The sequence below is a fragment of the Leopardus geoffroyi genome, chromosome A2, assembly GCF_018350155.1.
Source record: "Leopardus geoffroyi isolate Oge1 chromosome A2, O.geoffroyi_Oge1_pat1.0, whole genome shotgun sequence".
Taxonomy (NCBI): domain Eukaryota; kingdom Metazoa; phylum Chordata; class Mammalia; order Carnivora; family Felidae; genus Leopardus; species Leopardus geoffroyi.
The window spans coordinates 145458020-145481879 of NC_059331.1; the positions used below are offsets into that span (position 1 = coordinate 145458020).

At 41.5% G+C, this 23860-nt stretch overlaps 1 protein-coding gene and 1 non-coding gene across 3 annotated transcripts in view; both read left to right on the forward strand.

Moving 5' to 3' along the window:
• The first annotated feature begins 5003 nt into the window (after nt 1-5003).
• The window catches only part of CALU (calumenin), a 30906-nt gene continuing 12049 nt past the window's right edge, over nt 5004-23860 (forward strand). The window contains exons 1-3 of one of the 2 annotated variants that reach the window (XM_045495559.1): nt 5004-5131; nt 15412-15643; nt 21274-21467. In XM_045495559.1, coding sequence (XP_045351515.1) covers nt 15423-15643; nt 21274-21467 — 415 coding nt within the window. In that variant the 5' untranslated portion in view covers nt 5004-5131; nt 15412-15422. Of the gene's footprint in view, nt 5132-15411; nt 15644-21273; nt 21468-21540; nt 21735-23860 lie in introns of both variants that reach the window. The other variant, XM_045495560.1, reaches the window with a different exon arrangement.
• On the forward strand, nt 20828-20935 carry LOC123607776. The gene has a single exon (XR_006716916.1). It is a non-coding gene; the product is annotated as a U6 spliceosomal RNA (small nuclear RNA).

The window sequence follows — 23860 nt, forward strand, 5'->3', positions numbered from 1 at the left end:
AAAACTTGCTTGGAGAAAACCATGGGACATACCCACCAGTCTTACCTCCAAGTCGTCATCTCAAGTCTCAGGAGGGTCCTTCATGTTGCCCAGAGATCATACTATGCGTCCCTCATCTGTTGTGACTGCTGAATGGCTACTTCATACCTCTTGCCTCACACACACACCCCCAGTGCCTTCTGATGACCCAGCTTCCTTTTTATTTATTGTTTTATTAAAAAAAATGTTTTATGTTTATTTATTTTTGAGAGGGAGAGAGACAGAGCACAAGCGGGGGAGGGGCAGAGAGAGAGGGAGATACAGAATCTCAGCTCCAGGCTCTGAGCTGTCAGTGCAGAGCCCCGAGTGGGGGCTTGAACCCACAGACTATGAGATTATGACCTGAGCTGAAGTCAGACGCTTAACGACTGAGCCACCCAGGTGCCCCTCCTTTTTTTTTTTTTTTTTAAGTTTATTTATTTATTTTGAGAGAGAGTGAAAACCAGAGGGGGTGGGGGGCAGAGAGAAAGGCAGACAGAGGACCCATGTGCTCACAGCAGAGAGCCCGATGTGGGGCTCAAACTCACGAACCGTGAGATCATGATCTGAGCCCAAGTCGGGCGCTTAACCGACTCAGGTACCCAGGCACCCCTCAGCTTCCTTTTTCACCGAGAACATGGTAGCTAGCAACTGAAAGAGAACTCCAAGCTCTCATGACCATGTCCACCACTTACCAGGCACCAGACCCGTAGATCTAGTTTCTCTCCTTGTTACTATGGAAGAACTGTCTGAGTTCTAAGCAAAGTTCAACTCTTCCCCTTCAGTACTAGATCCTATCCCATCTCATCTACCCAAGGACACTCCTCCAGCAATTCTCCCTTTTTCTTACATCAGTTTTATCCTTGCTCCTAGATCCCTCCCACAGCAATAAACTGGCATTGCTTGTAGAAGAAAATAAAACAAAACCTCTCTCGGTCCCTCTCCCCCTCTGCTCCAATTTTCTCTACCCCTCTAAAGCAAACTCCTTGAAAGGGTTTCCAATTTCTTGCTTCCTATTCTGTCCTGAATCCCTCTAGTAGGTTTTTGAACCCACTTCCCCACCAAACCTGCCCCCCTATTGCTCAAGTCAGTGGCTAATCTGTCCTCATGTTACTGTTACCAGCATGTGACATATGTAACTACTCCTTTCTCTTTGAAATGCTTTCTTCACTTGGCTTCTAGAAAACTGTATTCTCTTGGCTTTCCTCCTTCACTGATTTTACTTCTCAGTTTCCTTTGCTGATTCGTTCTCATCAACACCCTTATACCATCTCCAAAGCAAAATTTGTGGTTGCATATCACACATAAACCAATGACTCCCAAGTTTGTATCTCTAGTCCAGATCACGGTGGCTTGTTTCTAATCTCATCCTCTTCAGCCAAATGTAGCCTCGTGAAACTCTTAGATCACATCATTTTTCTGCAAAACCTTCCAATGTCTTCCCATCTGCATCAGTTAAGGAAATGCTAGCTCTGTAAGAGATAAATTCTAATATGTCAGTGGCATAAAATAGCCAATAGAAGTTTATTTCTCAGAAAAAGTCCCAAAATGGAGTCCCTGTTTAGTAAGCAGGTTTTTTTTTTTCTTTAAGTTTATTTTGAGATAGAGAGCACTCGAGCAAGCATGAGTGGGGGAGGGGCAGAGAAAGAGGGAGAGAGAGAATCCCAGCAGGCTCCGCACTGCCAGCGCAGAGCCCAATGCAGGGCCTGAACCCATGAACGGTGAGATCATGACCGGAGCCAAAACCATGAGTCAGATGCTTAACCAACTGAGCCACTCCATGGCTTAACCAACAGGCGCCCTCCATGAGCGATTGTTTAACAAGAACCTGGGCTCCTTCCATCTTGCGACGGGCCATCTGCAATGCAATACACGGCTTCTAGGGTTGCCACAGAAAGAGAAAGAACTTGGAGAATGGCATGCGGCAGGTTTGTACGGCAAGGACTAAAAGTAGTAGACATCGTACCTGCTACTTTTCCTTTGGCCAGATCTGAGTTACCTGTGCAAACTGCAGCCTAGCTGTGTCCATAGAAGGAAGAGGAAAGAGTCTGGTAAATAGCCAGTTCAGCCACAGTAAAAGGGAAAGTCCTTACAATAGCCTAAAGGCTCTACATGGTGTCCCTCTCCTCCTCACCGCCATCTCTCCTGTTACCTCCTCTCCGACCTCATTTTCTCCACTCTCCTTAATTACCACAGGCCAGCCAAACTGGCTCCTGGCTGCTTCTCAAACACTCCAAGCATGCTTCAGGTCAGGGCCTTTACTCTTGTTCCCTTTTCCTGGAATGTTCCTCCACCACCTTCGGATGTTCACTTACATATCCCTCTCTTTATGAGCCTTCCCTGGCCACTCTTTCTAAGATTACAACACCACTCTGGATAGTCCCAGCACTCTCTTCTCTCCTTTCCTGCCTTATTTTCTTCCTTGGTACCTCTCACTACCTCTCACTCTATATATTTTGCTTTTTTACCTGGATTATTAGCTACATACTGGAACACAAGCACCGTAAGAGAGTTTGGTCTGTTTTGTCTGTTGCTGTCTCCCAGTGCCTAGAACAGCATCTGGCACACAGGAAACAATACATTTATTTGTGGAGTAAATGCTTAGTGGCACCATATGGGCAGAACAGGGAATGCCTCAAGAACATCAGCCTTTGGAGGTTGACATCACACCTGCCATAAACATTCCCTCAGTGCTTCTCTCAGAGACAGAATCCAGGGCTAATGGGCTTTGGGTGCAGGTAAGGTGGCATGTCTTGTGTGCGTCACCCCTTGCGTCCTCTTCCTCCTCCACCTACTTTCTAACTCTGGGGCTCCCTTGAAGCTCGATATGCTTTCTTCTCCTCGGAAAGCTCACTTGTTCTCATGGCTCCCTCAGCTGCCTCCTGGCCAATGACCCTCCTAAGGATCTCCTCCAGCCTATCGGCTCTCTCTTTTTAGGTGTTCTGCCATCGTCTTAGATTTCCCATGTCTTGAGCTCAACTCATTTCTCTTCCACCTACCTAGCTCATTCTCCCCGTTTCCTATGACTAAAACTTTACATTTCTGGGTGCTTCTCCATTTCTGTCATCTCAGCAGTCACTGGGTCCAGGACTTGTTATTTCCACTTTAAGAACTTTTCTCGTATGTGAGAGTTCTTTTCTACTTTCCTTGCTCTGCCTACGCAAAGCCCTTATCCATGGGGATCTCAGGGTTGCAGAGTCCCATTACCTTACCCACCTTCCTCTAGAACACTTCCGAGATGGGTGGCTCTCCCACTGGTCTGCAGTTCCGTGAGGGCAGGGGCCATGTCCTATCCATTGTGGGTTTACCAGCACCTGACTTCAAGGAGTCACTTTTTAAAGTTTTTAAATTACTTCCTGATGCAGTCAGTTCTGTAGTTAATCCCGATTAGGAGATATTCCTCCCAGAAAGAACCACTTTCAATCTCCTACCTCCCACACAGGTGCAAGCTTAGAAACCTTCAGAAGACCGACAATTCCTACTGCCTTCAGCTCAGGCTCCTCAGATTAAGACTTTGCATTACTTTGAGAAACTTATAGGGGCGCCTGGGCGGCGCAGTCGGTTAAGCGTCAGACTTCAGCCAGGTCACGATCTCGCGGACGGTGAGTTCGAGCCCCGCGTCGGGCACTGGGCTGATGGCTCAGAGCCTGGAACCTGTTTCCGATTCTGTGTCTCCCTCTCTCTCTGCCCCTCCCCCATTCATGCTCTGTCTCTCTCTGTCCCAAAAATAAATAAACGTTGAAAAAAAAAAAGTACCAAGAATTCCTTAGTCCAAAAAAATAAAAAATTCCTTAGTCCAGCCTGAGTCACACCTTCTTAGGAAGACCTCTCGGGCTACCGCCAAGGGTCACTGTCATTCCTGTGTCTGAATTCCCAAAGCATTCAGTCAGCCTCTCACCTTGGCACTTAAAAGTATATTAACTTGCTTTGTATTTAACTCTCTCATCAGCATACTATGCGTTTCCATTGGCTTTTAAATTATAGAGGCTTTGCTAAGAACATACGTTTATGTTCCATTTGTTTTGCAAACGTAGTGGCCCTCATTTAATGCTTCTTTGAATTTCGTGACATGAAAATGAGTAAGTGAAAAATTTCCTATATTCCTCTTAAATCAGGGAAATACTATGGGTTCCGCCCATTCAGTTTACTTAACATTATTAACCATTTACTCTGAACTGGGCAGCAAGGTCAGCGCTGTAGATAAAAAGATGAGGAAGTCCTGTCTCTACCCTGGAGCTTAGCCTAGAGGAGGACATAGGGATAAGCAGCTTTTTATAGCAAAATTTGGCAAAGTGTATTGAAGATACAAAGTGTTAGCAAGGCAAATAAAGGATTATTATGTCTGGTGGGGTCAGGAAAGACTTCTAAAAAGCTAACCGGGACTTCTATTGACATTCATAACGCAGAGAATCAGGAAAACGCACTTCGTCCAGGCGGAGAAGGTCACTTGAAGGCAGAACACCAAAGAGATGTGAAAGGGCCAGCCAGCTGTTAGGTAACACCGAGATAATGGTGGACAGAGCACAAGATCTGTGAGAGGGAGTAGATAAAGCAGAAAGATACACTGGAGCCAACGACTGAAGACCCTCTCGTAGGCCACCCGATCAGAGCAGTAGGAAAAAAATTGGTATTGTTCAATACAGCTGGGGACTGATGCAGGCGAATTAATTCGGTCCTACGTGCTAGTGGGCAAGGAGATAAGTAGCAGAGTCATCCAAGAAGCCCTGTGGAGGCCGAGTCATGCGCTGTGAACTGGGACGTGGCTGCCAGACAGCCGCGCCCACAAGCCGCCCGGAGTCGGGGGCTGGGGCTCATCACCCCCACACCGCCGGGGACCAGCGTCGGGCGGGAATCCGGTCCACGCACTCGGCGCGCTCGCGGGGACGTGGCGCTTTCCAGCCAATCCCGGCTACGCGACTGTAGGACCAATGGGTGTCCGGGGAAGCTGTGCGTCAGCGGCGGGCTCGTTGATGATTGGTCAGGAGGCCGCCGGCCAGGCGGATGGGGGCGGGGCGCGGAATCGCTTCCGGTTGGGCGGTGCTTGCGCGCGTGAGCTGAGCCCGTGGGTGAGAGGCGGCCGTGGCAGCCTGGGCTGGGGGCGCTACGAGGAAAGGTAGGTGTCCTGGCCCTCGGTCCTTTCTCACCATCGTCCTTTTTCGCTTTCTTTCGGTCCTCGCTCTCGACGCGGCATGGGTCCCCTTCGTTCGGGGCCCCTGTTTCTGCTAGCGCGGGGTTACGGGCCTTGAGCCTGCTCGCGACCCCCGAGCCCTCAGCGCGCAGTCTGAATCGAAGGCCGCCGCGCGCTCTGGGAAGGGGCCTGGGTCTCGGCGAACTCCGGCTCCCGGCTTTGCGTTGTGTGGGGTACTGTTTTGTGCCTGGCTTGCCACGTCCGCCGTCCTTGGGTCCCGTCTCTCAACGAGTCCCTCGGACTAGAGGGTCACTCTTGTTTGCCAACTGAAGGTCGGAGGGCAGTGGAATAGTAGTATTGTAACAGTTCTCTGCCACCTCCCACTAACCGGCCTACCTGTGTCCTCCAGCTCAGCCCCAAGGCCACATCCCGAGTGCGTCTGCCAAGAAAGTCGTGTTCACCGACTTTGAGGGTGTAGAAACGGGGCGGGGGGAGCGGGGAGAAAGCGGGAAGACATTTTGTGATTTAAAATAAAACTTTGTGTAATTTTAAAGAAAAGCCGACTATTTCTAGCCTTCGTGTTTGGCTGCATCGTTCTGTCAGCGACAGAAAAGAGTTTTTAAACCTTTATTAGGGAATTGTAGCTTTTACCTTGTTTTGTTGCTTCTAGGTGCAGACCCTAGTTCTGTTTTTTGGCATATTATGTTCAGAAGTATACTTAATTCCCTGTAGCTGCCCTGATTAAGAGCATAGTTGGTGGTCGATAGTTTTGAGAGCAGCTTTTGCATCAAGGCAAAAGTTTCTTGGGTCTCTTGCTAAAATTTTAGGGCCCTTGATCTCAATTACTGAGCGTGTAAATTCCCAAAATAATGTCTCTGGGAGTTGAACTGCATTCACTTCCTGGCGGCAGGGACCATAAAGTCAACGTTAATGAATTGGCAATAAGGTTGCTTCTAATACGGTTTTATAACTGGGAAGTAGAGAACGTATAATCTCTGATAAAATTTTTTTGCCCTGGAGTGGAAGACACAACAGAAATGCATGTCTGACCTCGTTCAGTAAATTTAGTTAACCAAGTAACAAACGATGGCCATCACTGAAGAATTTAAGTAGTATAGTACACATTTACAGTACAAACCTGTAAGTTGTAATTGTGTGTAGAGGATAGGTTGCCTAGGCCTTATCTGAGTTTTACAGTAATTTAGGGATGTCCAATAGGATTTTTTTTGAGGATTACAGCTAGGAGGCCCATGAACCCATAAAGATGAATTGGGTATGCCTGAGTGGATGGTACTGGGTTTCAGCTGTGAAATCAGTTCATCACAATATAATTGTTTGCTTCCATTCATCCAGTGATGTGTCAAGATACTTACTGGTGGCATTTTATTTACATTGCACCTGTATCAGTAATTGATCAGTATGTTGATATTCACATCAAATTTCTAAAACATGGGTGTGGCAGGGGTGTTGGAAAGACGGAGGTGTAGCCAGGCCTAGACACTGGAGATGCTGGGCCATAACATCCTAGATCCTCTGTGAATTCTTAAATACGGGTGTGGTTGATGGTGTAATTTATGTATTAGAGTTAAAACAGCTGAAAGGCGCTTTTCTGATGGCCAGATCCGGTAAGGGGAATTGGGGGTTGGGAGCAGGCAGGAACTGCATTTCTGCCAAGTACTGTCCAGCTAATCTAGTAAAATGGTATATAAAAAGTGCAAGACACTGTGTTAAGGACATAGAAAAATACCAGTTTCGGGGCGCCTGGGTGGCTCAGTCGGTTAAGCGTCCGACTTCGGCTCAGGTCATGATCTCGCGGGAGAGTCAAGCCCCACGTCAGGCTCTGTGCTGGTGGCTCGGAGCCTGGAGCCTGTTTCGGATTCCGTGTCTCCCTCTCTCTCTGACCCTCCCCCGTTCATGCTCTGTCTCTCTCTGTCTCAAAAATAAATAAATGTTAAAAATTAAAAAAAAAAGATATCAGTTTCTATTAGCTGAGAGTCCTGCCTTTTAAACATGTAATATTTAGGAGCGCCTGGGTAGCTTAATCAGTTAAACATCTGACTTCGGCTCAGGTCATGATCTCATGGTTCGTGGGTTTGAGCCCCGCGTCAGGCTCTGTGCTGACAGCTCAGAGCCTGGAGCCTGCTTCAGATTCTGTGTCTCCCTCCCTCTCTGCTCCTCCTCCACCTACACTCTGTCTCTCTCTTAAAAATAAATAAAACAGGGGCGCCTGGGTGGCGCAGTCAGTTAAGCGTCCGACTTCAGCCAGGTCACGATCTTGCGGTCCGTGAGTTCGAGCCCCGCGTCAGGCTCTGGGCTGATGGCTCAGAGCCTGGAGCCTGTTTCCGATTCTGTGTCTCCCTCTCTCTCTGCCCCTCCCCTGTTCATACTCTGTCTCTCTCTGTCCCAAAAATAAATAAACGTTGAAAAAAAAAATTTAAAAAAAAAAAAATAAAATATCAAAAAAATAAAATTAAAATATATCTATAGGGGAGCTAAGGAGACAGCTTAGAGTAGCCTATGATCTGTTGTGGAGTGGTACAAACATTTTATACAAGTTGGGAGTAATTGGTATAGATTACTTCCAGCTGGAGTAATCATAGTAGGTACTAGGACTTTAAAATTATTTATAGACATTTGGCACAGAAGGGAGGTTGAGCTAAAATAACTACCAAATTCTCAAGGACTTTATGCATGTTAAACATGCATGGCAAAATTACAAGTAGAAAACAAAACTCCCGTGGCCACTTTGCAAAGCATTCCTGTGGCAATTATGTCTTAAAGTTTCATCAGCCCCAAAGGAAACTTTTTTCTCTCAGAATTTTCTGGAATTTTTTCTTAAATTTTTTGTCCATAGCCAGAACAATGTTAAATTTGTACTCTGTCGCCCTGGGTATAGAACTCATGAAGCCTGAGTAATAGTTTGTCATTCTTAAAGCTGTTCTATTGCCAAATTTTGCAGTTTTCTGTTCTCAGCTCTTATAAATGTGTGCTCTCAGTACCATAAATAGTGTAATCAAAAGGTGTTTGGCTTGGGTCATGACCTCACTGCTTGTGAGTTCAAGCCCCAAGTCAGGCTCTGTGCTGACAGCTCAGAGACTGGAGCCTGCTTCAGATTCTGTCTCCAGAGAGTCTGCCTCTCTCCTGCTCGTTCTCTCTCTCTCTCAAATATAAAATAAAAAATACATATTTAAAAAAGGTGTTAATGAACTGTTGTAAATTTGTTTCATCACTAGAAAAACATTGAATAAATGGCTGTCATAACTTCTATCAGATCACGAAGGATGACATTTTTCCTTTAATGTGATAATGCATTGGTGGTACTTGTACTAAAGTCATAAGTAAAGAATGTCAGATAACCAGATAGCTTTAATTTCTAGATTTCATAACCTGGGCCTTATTATAGGCCCAGGCTGTTCCCCTAATTCAAAATTGAAGTAGTCACTTAGGATTGCCTTTTTTGCTGAATATCCCACTCAGAGAACGGGAATTTTACTGCCACACCCATTTCTCTCACTTGTTAACTTTGAGCAGTGGGTCTTTGATCAACCAGAATATCTGTGGGATCACTCAGTGGTAATGTTCTTGAGAAGTTGTGTTTAATCCAGACATCTAAATTTCCCTGAAACAATTTAAGTATTCTATGACCAATGACTGGGAAGGAAGGGAGGGAAATAGCAAGAATTAGAGCTTTCAAGGAAAATTTTGGATGACTAAAATAAACTGATTCTTCAGGCTAATCTTTGTTATTGAAAGAAATTCAAGCTTATGATATTAATCTCTTCTCCTTCTAAATTAACTGGAGCAATTCATGAAAATAACTTTGCAGAAGACCCTTATTGGTGACATACTTCAAAACGATGATAGTTACTTGATATTTTTTTCTGTTCTATTTAGTTTGTGACTAACATGCCACTATCCAATAAAAATACAGTACAAGTCACATGAATACATTTCACCTGAAATTTTAAAGCAGGTTAAATTAATAACTTATTAAATCCAGTACATACAAAATACCCTTCTTTCTATGTAAAGTATAACACATATCACATCTTAATTCACACTAGCCACAGTTCAAGTGCTTAGCAGCCCATGTGACTGTTATTGTCCTGAACAGTACCGGTCCAATTTTTTTTTTTTTTTTTTTTTTTTAACGAGAAAATATTAGATGTTACCCTTGGTGAGGGAGGGGCAGAATTTTAGAAAGAAAAAACTTATAGGTCATTTAAGAAATAGATGGGGAGATGCTTTTTGCACAATCATTGATTTACCTTCTAGATCACATGGTAAAAATTCATACAACTAAGTCCTTCATTTATGTTTTCCTGATATCTTGTTATCCATTGATGTGTAGCTGTGATGAAGAGGGAAGGAGAAAAAGAAGGGCCATTTCGTTTTCTATCATTTGGTTTCAGTTTGGTTGAAAAGAGAAAGATGCTTCAGAAATTAACGGCACTAATGTAGTTCTTCAATACCTCGTGTAAAAAGTTGTACTGTTCTCCCATCTTCCCACATAAAATATCCTTTGTCTTGGGGGATATTCTTGTTTCTACTTGAACATTTTTTATATGCTATATGGATTTAGATAAATCTAGTACAGTCTTTTTTTTAGTATCCATATTCATGGAACAAGAGGCCTTTGTAAAGTTTCTAATAACCAGGAGTTGATATATGTGAGCACAAAGAGTGTATATTTTAAAAAAAAAAAAAAGTTATTTTAAGTGCAGGGCTTTTCATTGCCCACTGCAGAGAGATGAAGGTAGGGCCATAGGCTTTGTCCATCAAGTGGTCTTTGATGACTTGTTAAAGCAGTTGCATCAGTGGTAGATAGCTAGATTTCAGGGTGGCAGTAGGTAGTGAGGAAGCAGAGATAGTGAGGAAGCAGAGACACTCCTACAGGTGAAGGAAAGGGAAGGGCAAGCTTGAGTGAATAGCAAGGTCTGAACAAGACTGATTTTAGATTTTGGAGACCTGAGAAGTATTGATTGACAGAATGGTGGGAGACTTTACAGGGGTGGGATTGGAAGATTAATTGAGAGAGGGAGAGGAAAAAGTTGGATAGATGATAAAGCAGGAGCTCTTGACTTTTACTCTGGAATTCTTCTCTTGTTGTCAAGATGTTAAGCCTGATGGGGCGCCTGGGTGGTGTCCGACTCTTGGTTTCAGCTCTGGTCATGATCTCATGGGTTCGTGGGTTCAAGCTCTGTGCTGACAGCATGGAGCCTGCTTGGGATTCTCCCTCTCCCTCCCCCCTCCCCCTTCCCCTCTCCCCCCTCCCCTCTCCCCCCTCCCCCTCCCTTCTCCCCTCTCCCCTACGTCTGTGCCTGCACTGTGTGCCTGCACCTGTGCTCTCCCTCTCAAAATAAATAAACTTTAAAAAAGAAAAGCGATGTTAAGCCTGAAACTTAAATGTTTTCCCTCTAAATCACAGTGAATCAGTTACATTTCTCTATGTTACATGTATCAAAACTTTGCACATATCTTTTCCAGGCCCCAGTAATGAGCTTAATGCATTTATTCATATTGTAACATTTAGGGTTTACAAGAGTTGTTAAGGTATTATGCCAGAATTGTTAGGGTATTTTACTCTGGGGATGTAATTAGTCATTTATAAAACTTTTCTAAATGTGAGGTTCCCGTACTAATAGGCATAAGGAAAATCTGTTGCAGTGACTTGATTTTACTTGATTTTGTAAACCTCTAGATACTGTTTGGATATGTAACAAAATAACAGAAATTTGTTGTCTCTGGAGAGTTTTGTAAGTCTCAAGAATTGTTTCTAGTTTGAGATGGAAGTTTTATTTTGCCCTAAAATAAAGGCATATTCACTTTGGCATTTAAGAGAGCCACTAAATCTCTAGTTTTCTCTTTACTGTTCCACAGATTTGATTGATCAGTTGAATTATTGAAGGGTAGCCTGAAGTTTTATTCTAGAACAGTATGTTTTACTTTAAAAAGTTTGTCTTAAGAGTAGTTGTTTTTGCTTCAGTTTCCTCTTTCAATCTAGAGAAATGGCTTGAAAATGTTTGTTTTGCAATACTGAAAAGAGTTTTTATAATATTGTTTAAAAACACAAAGGGGTGCCTGGGTGGTTAAGTCAGTTAAGTGTCCAACTCTTGATTCCGGCTTGGGTCATGATCTCACAGTTCTTGAGTTTGAGCCCCAGCCTGCTTGGGATTCTCCCTCTCTTTATGCCGCTCATCCCCCCACTCAATAAATAAATAAATAAACCTAAAAAAAATAATACAAACAGATAATACACATGAATGTGTACTCATTTACAAAATATAGACAACAGAGTACGGTATTAAAGTTCACTCCAAGCCAGCCTCACTACCCCACCCCATCTCTTCTCCCCTGAGCCTGCGGTTACCACCATTTACAGACAGATGTTTATCCTTCCATGCCATTTTTGTGCATATGTGTTATATTGTATACAAATATAAACAATCTGGGAGGCTGTTTGGCTTTTTTTTTTTTTTTTTTTTTACGTAAATGAGATCTTGACATTGATTTGCAATTTGCTTTTTTGTTGTTGTTCAACTTAACATGTCGGTAAATTTTCCATTTCAGTGCAGACTGATCCACCTCATTCTTTTTAACCTTTGCGTACTGTTCCATAATACAGATTTAATGTGTATTTACTAGTTCTCTGGTTTCGTTTTCCATTTTTTTTTATCATTATAAACTGTCATTGTTGAATATCTTTGTGTACGTGCCTTTGTATACAAATTTGGGTGTTTCGATGGAATAGCATGGAACAGAATGCTTATAAGCTTTCAGAAGCATATCTGAGTTCTAACATTGGTGGGAACAGCTTAAGTACCACCTTCTTCCCGTTTCTCTGAGTCTCTCATTCTTTCATGTTGCTTCTTGTCATGGGTTTTCATCAGTCTTTTTTATTTTTATTTTTTAATGTTTATTTTTGAGTGAGAGTGTGAGTGAGGGGAGCGCAGAGAAAGAGGGAGTCACAGAATCCAAAGCAGGCTCCAGGCTCTGAGCTGTCAGCACAGAGCCCGAGGTGATGCGGGACTTGAACTCACAAACCGGGGGGATCATGACCTGAGCTGAAGTTACATGCTTAACTGACTGAGCCACTCAAGCACCACGGGGTTTCATCAGTCTTAACAACCATCAAGTGAAAGTACTTTTGGGCGGGGAGGGATTGACATTCGGGGGAGTGACTTTATCTCCTTAGCTAGTTTCTGTTTGACTTATTGGCAGTGTCCTATTTACTCTCTACTCTATTGACAAATCCTCCTCTGCCATTTCAGGACCTTCTCACCCTTCTCCACTGCACTGCTTTCCCAGTGTTGGAAATCCTTGTATGCATTTACAGGCTGAAAGTTATTCATGGAGGCCTCAGGTTTTGCTTTTGTATAATCAGCTCTCTAGGTTGTATTGGGATTAAACATATTTCTCCTATTCGCTTTCCTTCTGCTTTATATAACATGCTCACCAACAGCTGTGGTAAACATTTTTTAGTTTATTGAATCCAAAGGACTCTAGAGGTGCTGAGTCGGTTAAGTGTCCTGACTCTATTTTGGCTCAGTGTGATCTCAGGGTTTTAAGATCAAGCTCCGCATTGGGCTTGTTGGGCTCCATACTGAGTGTGGAAGCCTGCTTGGGATTCTCTCTCAGCCTCTCTCCCTCTCTCTCTCTCTCTTAAAAAAAAAAAAAAAATCTCTCTCTCCCTAGAAGTAATTTTTATTTTTTTTTAAATTTTTTAAAATTTTTTTTAAATTTTTTTTTTTTTTTTTTTTTTGAGACAGAGAGAGACTGAGCATGAGCAGAGGAAGGGCAGAGAGAGAGGGAGACACAGAATCCGAAGCAGGCTCCAGGCTCTGAGCTGTCAGCACAGAGCCCGATGCGGGGCTCGAACCCACGGACCGTGAGATCATGACCTGAGCTGAAGTCGGACACTTAACCGACTGAGCCACCCAGGCGCCCCAATTTTTAAAAATTAAAAAAAAAATTTTTTAATCAAAGAATTCTGTAAATCCAAGGTAATGCAATGTAACTTCCTTTAACTGCTCTTTGGAGGTTACAAGAAAGATAATTAAAATACATCTAATCTGGCGTATTTAATTTCTTTATCCCCTGGAGCAATTCATTCTGGTTCCCAAAGTTTTGAGGCAGGATCAGATATATGCAGTTTGTTTATATTAAGTATACTTTCAGGTCAAACTTCTGAAGCTATCACTATGGCTGTTTGAGAGGTTAATTAAAATAGTGGTTCACAACCTGACTGCTTTTTAAAAATGTTAATAGGAGTGGGACCTAGTGGTCATATTTTCTTGAGTTTTTGGGTAATACTAGGGTGCAGTCAGTCTAGATTGAGAACCCCACTGAGTTAAGTTATGCTGAAAGAATTTTCATGTTGTTAAAAATATTTACATAAAAATTATGAGCCCTTGGACCAAATGGTTCCACTAGTGACATCCTGTGGAAAGTGAAGTCTGGCTAGTTTAATCTGCAAATTAGGATAAGGTAATGCGTTTAACTTTCATGTGATGCAGTGACCTTCTGCATACTGAGCCTTTTATTACTTTCCTCCGACTGCTGTAACAAATTACCACAAACTGGGTGACATAGAAGTTCATATAGTCTCTCCTAGTTCTAGAGGCTAGAAATTAGAAATCAAAGAGTTGGCAGAGCCATGCTCTGTCTTTAGGCTCCAGGGGAGGATCCTTCCCTCCCTCTTCGTAGCCTCTGGGGTTGCCAGGAATCCTTGACTTGCAGATGCATCATTTCAATCTCTGCCTCTTTTCATAACTTGGCATTCTCTTCTCTGAGTGTCTGTCCAAACTTCCCTCCTTTTATAAGCATATCAGTCATTGGATTAGAGCCCACCCTAATCCAAATGACCTCATTTTAACTTAATTACCTCTGCAAAGATCCTGTTCCCAAATAAGGTCACATTTGCGGGTACCAGGGTCAGGACTTCACATCTTTTTAGGGAGACACAGTTCAACCCACAACAAGCTTCATGCCTAATAACCACCTGTCTACCCAGTAAGGGAGCCATTAAACACAAACGGAAATGAATAAGAGATTACATGAATTTACAAAAACTTAACTGCAGGGGGAAAAGCATTCAGAATCCATATTCTACTGGTGAAAGGTTAGTTAAAATACAAAAGTTGGGAAAATCTTTCTTTTTGATTTTTAATTTTATAGTTTTTTCTCTAAGACCATAACCTCTCTAGACAATACTGAGGGGTATCTGTAGAGTCTGATAAACAAGTTGCCATCCTGCAGCTTCTCTGCAAGTTTTTTTTTTTTCTTTTTGGTATTTTTATTTAATTTTTTTTAATTTACATCCAAGTTACTTAGCATATAGTGCAACAATGAATTCAGGAGTAGATTCCTTAATGCCTCTTACCCATTTAGCCCATCCCTCCTCCCACAATCCCTCCAGTAGCACTCTGTTTGTTCTCCATATTCTTTGCAATTTTTAATCATTTTTCAGTAAAGTGTTCCAGCCTTGTGCTTGTTCATTAGAATCACCTGTGACTGCCCAGATTCTGACAGTTGGACTAGGACCTGGGAACCTGTACTTTGAACAGCACTCTAGGCTGTCTTTATGCCCGGGCAAGTTTGGGAAACACAGTATAAGGAATGCTGAAGCAGTTGTAATCCATCACTGTACCATCTGAATGGTTTGATCTTTGAAGATGATTTGAGATTGAGCATAAATAATGAGAGACAACTTGGTGCTATATATAGGAGAAGGACTCTGCTCAGATGTTTCATGGTTCCTAATCTAATGATCATCAGAATCACCTGAGAAGCATTTAAAACTACAGATGCATTCATTCAACTTCAGAGATTCTAATTCAATAGGGGGAATTTTATTAAAGCTTCTTAGGTGATCCTAATAACCAGCCAGGTTTAAAGACCACACCTCTGATGTAGTACAAAAAGTAAAGTTGTTGTGAGTCAGTAAGTTAGTTTGAATTTAAATGTTGGTTCTTTGACTTTTTAAAAGGATTAATGTTCTACTTTGCTGTTTTTTAAAGGGGGCCTACTTACAAGGTGGATATTTTAACTGATTCCTTGTCAACTTCCAATCAGATGAAGGAAACTTGGTGAAAAATTCTTACCATAAAAATGGAAAGTCTCATATTCTACCATTCTTATTTTATGGATTAAGTAGTAATATTTGGGGTGAAATCAAATTAGTAACTGGATGTAAGCTTTTAATTTCTTGTTTAATTACAAAGCACACTGCTTCTGGAATTAACTAATCTTTGCTTTTCTTTAAGATCTGATTATCATGGACCTGCGACAGTTTCTTATGTGCCTGTCCTTGTGCACAGCCTTTGCTTTGAGCAAGCCCACAGAAAAGAAGGACCGTGTACACCATGAGCCTCAGCTCAGCGACAAAGTTCACAATGATGCTCAGAGTTTTGATTATGACCATGATGCCTTCTTGGGTGCTGAAGAAGCAAAGACCTTTGATCAGCTGACACCAGAAGAAAGCAAGGAAAGACTTGGGTAAGGTGCCAGCTCTCAGGGGGCTAAAGTAATGACATTTCTTTATAAGCCAGCTCATTCTTTTTTTCTCTTTTGGCTTGGCAACCCAGTAAAGTTGTTTTGAACTACATCTTCTGAAAGCTAGCCACAGGATTGCTACCACTAAAATGTAATTAATTGCTTGCTTTCATACATTTCTCCACTGAATAATGGTTTTTACCTCATTCTACAAAGCAAAGTCGTTTTTGCACAAAAGCACCAAATGCTACAGGACCCAGATTGAATTGCGTCTTGTTCCCTGAGGAACATTACAGGGGAGGCTTCTCATCCCCGATACTTTTAATTTTTAAAAATGATCTGTGACCAAGTATTCATTGTGCCCCAAGCCAAGCCATTGAGTGGATAATAAACTGCAAATGAGACCCCTGGGCTAATTTCTATTAAGTTGATGATTTCTGAGAATATCCTTTATCCTCTTTGTTTTCATTCTCAGATATTTGCTTAATTACAAACAAAAGCAAACCAATCATGCCTTTTAGAAGATTGTAGTAAGTAATGGTCTTAATGTCCAAGTATTAATTGCCGTTTCAGTAACAGCTGGGTCATAGTTGGGTTCTGTGGTCTTAGCAGGCATCTTTGTACCTGGAAAATTGATGGTATACCAGTTGATAATTTCTGAGCATCTGAGAATGTTTTTGTTTGTTTTGGGTTGTTTTGTTTTTTGTTTGTTTTTGGCTCTCCTAAAGCCTTGTTTTTTAAGGAAATGCAGGTTATTTGTTTTTGAGAGGGGTAGGGGGACAGAGGATCTTAAGCGGGCTCTGCCACTGACAGCAGAGAGCCCGACGTGGGACTCAAACTCACAGACCGTGAGATCAGGACCTGAGCCAAAGTGGGATGCCCCCAATTTAGTTAATTTAGTGAACATTTTCTCCTTAATGAGCACCATTGGTGTAACTTTCTGAACTATATTCAAGAGGTTTGTTTGGAAAGTTGTACCACAGAGGAATTTCCAAAAGTATTTTGCCATCATGGATAGTGCTTTGATTAGAAGACATTATGGGGTTTGTTTGGGGGTGATACTTCAGAATAAATTCTATCCTTTCATTGGATTATCTGCTAACTGATCGGTACTATATTTTATTCTTTTAAGAGTTTAAAAAAAAATTTTTTTTTTAACGTTTTATTTATTTTTGAGACAGGGAGAGACAGAGCATGAACAGGGGAGGGTCAGAGAGAGGGAGACACAGAATCTGAAACAGGCTCCAAGCTCTGAGCTGTCAGCATAGAGCCGACGCGGGGCTCGAACTCATGGACCTCGAGATCATGGCCTGAGCCGAAGTCGGCCGCTTAACCGGCTGAGCCACCCAGGCGCCCCTTAAAATTTTTTTTTTATGTTTATTCCTTTTTGAGAGACACAGAGATAGAGTGTGCATGGGGGAAGGGCACAAGAGAGAGGGAGACACAGAATCCCAAGCAGGATTCAGGCTCTGAGCTGTCAGTACAGAGCCCGACATGGGGCTCAAACTCACAAACCGTGAGATCATGACTTGAGCTGAAGTCAGACACTTAACCTATTGAGCCACCCAGGCGCCCCGAAGAGATTTTTTTTTAACATTTATTTTTTTTGAGAGACAGAGTCTGAGTGGGGGAGGGGCAGAGAGCGAAGGAGACACAGAATCTGAATTAGGCTTCAGGCTTCGAGCAGGCTGTCTGCACAGAGCCCAATGCGGGTCTTGAGCCCACGAGCTGTGAGATCATGACCTGAGCTGAAGTTGGACGCTCAACTTACTGAGCCACCCAGGTGCCCCCAATATTTTATTCTTAAACACTGACAGAAATACTCAAAAGATTTTGCTATGTAGAATGAGAAACTATCTCCAAACATTTGAAAATAGGAAAAACAAATACATTAAGGACTGTCTTCTGTTAGGTTGCTTTTCTAATTTTAAGAGACCATGCTCACTTTTAATTTTAATCTTATAACTCTGCTAACATTTGGGCTAAAAATAGGGGTGCATGAGAGTATTCTCGGTCTTCATGTCTCACCTATTAATAATGTGCATGTCTGACCCATATTTGGGTCTGTACATGGCTCTTCACACAGTTACTCTTAAATAATGAAGGGCCTTTAGACTTGGTGTTAATCAGTGTGTTCTGGCTCTATATAGGTGGTGGAGTAGCTCTGCTGGCAGTTTTCAGTAGAGACAACGTCCCTTTTTGTCATCAGTAAATAACAAAAGTTCAACACACATGAGCAGACTCCATATTTGATTAGAATAAGATGGGTAAAATCATGTTTTTCATAGAATGTATGAACAAGTACTATATGCTTCTCCTAAATTTTGGAGATAATGACAAATGAGGTGATATACTATTGTAAGCAAGGATTCCAGATGAGCTTTTTTTTTTTTTTTAAGCTTACTGTGGCATTTTAAACATTGTTTTGGTAGGTGACTATATACCAGAGGTTGGGAACAACAGATTCTCCTCCTCTTTTCCATCCATATAGAAAGCAAGTGATGGACAGAAGATCATTGTTCATACCTGTAGTTGCAAAAATTCACTACTATTTTTAAAACAGTTTTCCCTTTTTCTTTTTAATTTTTTTTTAATGTTTATTTTAGAGAGAGAGCACAAGCTGGGGAGGGGCAGAGAGAGGGAGACACAGAATCTGAAGCAGGCTCCAGGCTCTGAGCTGTCAGCACAGAGCCTGACACGGGGCTCGAACTCACGAACCATGAGATATGACCTGAGCCGAAGTCAGACGTTTAACTGACTGAGCCACCGAGGCGCCCCTAGTTTTCCCTTTTTATTAAGAATGTTGGCAGATAGAACATACTTTTTTTTTTTTTTTTTTTTTTTTCCAACTTTTTTTATTTATTTTTGGGACAGAAAGAGACAGAGCATGAACGGGGGAGGGGCAGAGAGAGAGGGAGACACAGAATCGGAAACAGGCTCCAGGCTCTGAGCCATCAGCCCAGAGCCCGACGCGGGGCTTGAACTCACGGACCGCGAGATCGTGACCTGGCCGAAGTCGGACGCTTAACCGACTGCGCCACCCAGGCACCCCTAGAACATACTTTCTTATGTGTGTATTCTCCCCCAGTCACTCAGAGTGGTCTTAAGTCTACTTAATTTTCATTTATGTGTCCTTCAAATGAGGGTTTGTTTTGAGGTGGTGATCCTAAATATTAAAAAGTTCTCACACTTGGTGTAGTTGCTTTAGAAATGAACTAGAGCAGTTCATCATCCTTTTTTTTTAGGTCACAGGTCAACCCCTTTGAGAGTCTAAGGAAAGCAAAAGACCCTTCCTCAGAACAGTGCACGTAGGAATATATATAAGATTTTGTATGCTGAATATTTCAGGAATATTATGAACCCTCCTGGAGCCTACCTACCGATTTGCTTTTTGACTCTTGAAAAAAGTAGAGTAGAGGCATATGTTACCTCTTAGGAGAAATAACATAAGGTCCACTAAGTGCATTGTGTCTACCCTGGAATAAATGCTTACTTGATGGCATCATAACTACATCTGTAGGTCACAGGAAAACAACACCATTAGCTTCATAAATTTGCACCGGCCTTTAGAGCTAGTGCCTAAAATGGGACATACCCACTTCCAGTGTATTTTCACAGCTGCCTGCAGGCTGGATGGCCAGCAAGATAAGAATGGCTTTTATATTTTTAGATGGTTATTAAAATATAGACATATGTGACAAACCATATGTGGCCCACAAAATCAAAGCTATTTACTATCAGTCCCTTTTCGGAAAAAGTTTGCCAACATCTGGGCTAAACCATTTGAGATATTTCTGTTGGAATAAATGGAATGGCATTCAGCCAACTTCATTAACAAAAGCCCCTCTTGAGCAGTTATGTGCTCTTTATCTGAGGGATCCTTATCTGAGTGACCCTCTTTAGGCTGTTTAAAATTTTCATTTGAGAATGGGAGGCATTCTGATACCTTACCTTTTTTTTCTTAATGGTACAGTAGCACTATTGCACTATTGGTAGTTAGTACCATTTGGACATAAACTAGGTCCCATTATAGATAATGCAAAAGTTTTTAATACTGGTATAACTTAATGTGTTAATATTTTTTAAAATTCCAGGGTTAAAGTTACAAAAAAACTTTTATGTCCGTGTAGATAGAGGAAGGTATTTAAGAGATAGCTTCTTACTGCTTTCCCTTTTCTATTAATACTTTAGAGCAAAAGCTGAAAGATTACATATTTCGTGAAGGTGTATGCTTGTTAAATTAGAGAGTTTAAGTACTAGCCAGTTAAGGCTAACAACATACCAATATCAAGATGATATCATACGATATCTTTTCATCGTATCACTAGTAGTCTGTGATTTTAATCACTTTCCGATGTTGTATTCATGAAACGAATGCAGACTGGGAAAAGACATTATTTGCTACCAAGTGACAGTCTTTGTCCATCCTGCAAATAATAGAGCATAGGAGTATGCCAAGATTTCACTTGGACATCTTGATTTGAAGTTCCTATTCCGTACTGGGCCACTTGGTTGACCTTTCATAGGTTGTCTTAGCCTCTATAAGTGAGCGGTTGCATCTTTAGGGATTTTCATATCATGCACTTATTTTGAAATTCTTAAGTTAAACTGAGATGCCAAGCCTGGAAGAAAAGCTCATGAAGAGTGAAGTATATTGATTCTTTAGCTTTGTAGTTTTGCTTTATCATCTGTATTGTCACCCTCTCAACTTATTAACATTCTCATAATCTCATGTATGTCAGGGGTGGACATTCTTACCACATCATTTCCTCAAAGTTCTCTGTTTTTGTGGTTCTATGTGAAAATCCAAGTCAACATAGTATATAATTAGCTGTTAGCTATTTTTTATAACAAGCATGCATCTGTCCTTTTGTCTTTGTGTACCTGTGTTGTTGTTGTTTTTCTTTTTTGGTTTTGGGGTGTTTTTGTGTATGTGTGTGGGTTTTGGTTTTTTGGCTTTTGTTTTTTAATAATCTTGACTTGAGGTATAAGTGATCCCAGAACTATCTTTGTTATCTTTATATTTTTAACAAAAGTGTTTTTTTTTTTTTTAAGCAGCTGAACTTTTTAAAGTCTGGTTTACATTTTTGAATTTTTAGAAAACCCTATCAGTGATTTGTGATTATTTACCAATAACTTGAGATTCTCCTAAAGCAATAAAGAAAAGCATAAGGATTTGCTTGTCATGCTTGCTTCGGCAGCACACATATTGGAACGATACAAAGAAGATTAACTTTAACGTGGCCCCTGCACAAAGGGCAACATGCAAAGAAAAAAAAAGATTTGCATGTTGTTTGATACAAAGAATGGAGAACCCAGATAGGAATGGATATTCACTCCTGGATTCTGACCATTGGCGGTAACTGACCCCTAAAAGGATAAGACTGGGTTTGCTTTTGCGTGTAAGTGCACCAGCCATGGACTGCGCTTGCCTTGTCTAGATGGCTCGTTACCAGTAACAGGCCACTTAAGAGAAATATTTTCAGTTGCTTATCTGGAAGGTTTTTTTGGAGACAATTTTTATGTCCATGCTTTAGCCCTGGGCAACACCTGTGGTCACAACACACACCTGGCTAAGTCTGGAGCCTTGTGTCTTTTTAACCTCTTGCTGGATTTCTCTGCATTTTCTACAGAAAGATTGTAAGTAAAATAGATGGCGACAAGGACGGGTTTGTCACTGTGGATGAGCTCAAAGACTGGATTAAATTTGCACAAAAGCGCTGGATTTACGAGGATGTAGAGCGACAGTGGAAGGGGCATGACCTCAATGAGGACGGCCTCGTTTCCTGGGAGGAGTATAAAAATGCCACCTACGGCTACGTTTTAGGTAGGTCCCTACTATCTGGGGGAAAAAGCCTTGTGGAGCTGGCACCTTGAAACGTAACTGTTTTGTCTTGTAGAATGATTGTAGATAAAATAGACGTGGATAAAGATGGGTTTGTGACGGAGGGGGAGCTGAAATCCTGGATTAAGCACGCGCAGAAGAAATACATATATGACAATGTTGAAAACCAATGGCACGAGTTTGATATGAATCAAGACGGCTTAATCTCCTGGGATGAGTACAGAAACGTGACTTATGGCACTTACTTGGGTAAGGGGCAAGATGTCAGCCTGATAGAGACCATGGTCTTGAGTCAAAGAAACAAATGGGTCACACAGTGAAGGAAAGGAAGAAATTGTGCACTTTAAAAATAGTCCAAATGCTGTGAACTGATTTCCCTTTATTAACTTTAAATGTGTATATTAAGTATTTTAGTTTTGTAAGGTCTGGCATCTTCTACATCTTTAGCATTTCAGATATTATTTTAGCAATTTTTCTTTCTGTGATCCCTCAGATCATTTTTGGAGCAAATCTCCTCTAAAAGGCATTGTTTCAATAATGCAAAGCAAGAGACTTTGAAATATCTCTTGACGTGGTCACGTTAAAGTGGTGACCCTGAAATTCAAGCTAGATTCCTGTATAACTGGTGAGAATAGGAAAATTACTGACCTTCCATAATAAAATAAAGATCAAATAGCTTTCCTTGATAAAATTTAACAATTTTAGTATGTCTGCTTACTGAAGTTTAGAAAAGAAAATTTCCCATTTGTTTTCTCTGGCACATGAGTTTATCAGCCTGCTATGCAAATGCTTCAAGGCAAATGTGATTGCTTTCTGTTGATTTGGTAGCTTGTATGCTTGGGCCACCTGTTAGTAATCTTCTTTTACTTATTACACTTGCCTGTTGTTGAATGCTAGGTGGCAGTCTTACTGAGTTGATGATTAGGGTGTTTTTGTTATGCGATTCCTCTTCGTAGTTACAATTTGAGATAAGAATGTATAAATGTTACTTCTTGCATTTTTATCCTGGAAATGAGGCAAATTTCTGGGTTAAAGCAGGCATTCTCCACCACTGATTAACAAGCAGTGAGTGTATAATGGTCTGTTTCCCCCACTGGATAGCCAGCTGTCTGTGTTAATTACAGGACTGCATGCATTTCTAGTGAAGAGATTTTTATTTCTGTATTGAGCTTGTTCTCATTCCTAAGACGAAAGTGGCAATCTTTCTTCATGCTTGACACTTAGCCAAGAACCAAACATATCCTTCACCCAATTAAGAACATGTGTATTAAGAAGTCAGTGCAGATGGAGAGGCACCCGTGTTTCTTGCTTTCTGGCTGAGACTCAGCACCCTCCTGATTTATTTGGACTTATAAATATAGAGCAAAGGCTAGGTTATTGGTGATCTAAACAGAATGGTGTGTTAATAAATCTCAGTTCAGACCTAGGCACTTACTTGCTACCCAAAATGAATTTTAAGCTCTTTGTATGATTATGTGCATAAAAATCTGTTGAGAGCTCCATTGCGCTCTCAGGTCAAATGATTCAATGTAATGGGTATTTCTACTGAGACTGAATAAGCTGAAGCACTGGCTAGAGAAGCAATATCTTTATAAGGCATCTTTCCCTGGAGGCATGTGGGTGGATAGCACTCGGGGTAATGAGGTGGCTTACAGAAGCGCTGAGGGTTTTTTTTTTTCGGTGAGAGTATGTTCTTGATTTAATCTTGAGTTCAGGTATAAGTCATCTTAGCTTTTAATTAAAATCTGTCTTAATGAATCTGCTTTCCACAAAAGGAAGGTTAACACTGTTCCTGCTACAAGCAAAATATGGAGTACTAAGATCCATCCTGGCTATCCCAAAACTAGATCAAGAGCCTACTTGAAACTGCAGGCTGGCTAGCACAACAAGCTGGTACTTAGGATAGATATGGCACCCCAAACAATGACAGCAAACACATGAATTTAATTATTTAAAATAAAATATTTTATCTTTTGTGTGCATGTTATCAGACTACTTGATTCCAGTCACCACATTTTACCCTGAGGTGGAGAGAAGGGCTCTTAGTTAAGAATCTAGTCTTGTTGTGTCAGTTGTCTGCTGTTATCTTTATTTTGTTCCGGAGTCGATACTGAAACTTTGTTTAGAAGAGACGACTTAGTATCTTTAAAAAATGTATTTTCCTTAAATTCTCCATCTTCAACCTATTATGGTTTTGAGTATCCTGTATAGTCACGATTCAATAAGCTGTCTTACTGAATTTTGACGCTCAACAAAGAGTGAAGTTTCAAACTGCCCAAAACTCTCTCAAAACAGAGTGGTAGTTTGTTTTTGTTTTCCAAACCGTGCTTGAAATTTGGAAGGACTGAACTTTGGTATCAAAAGTCAGCAGTGTG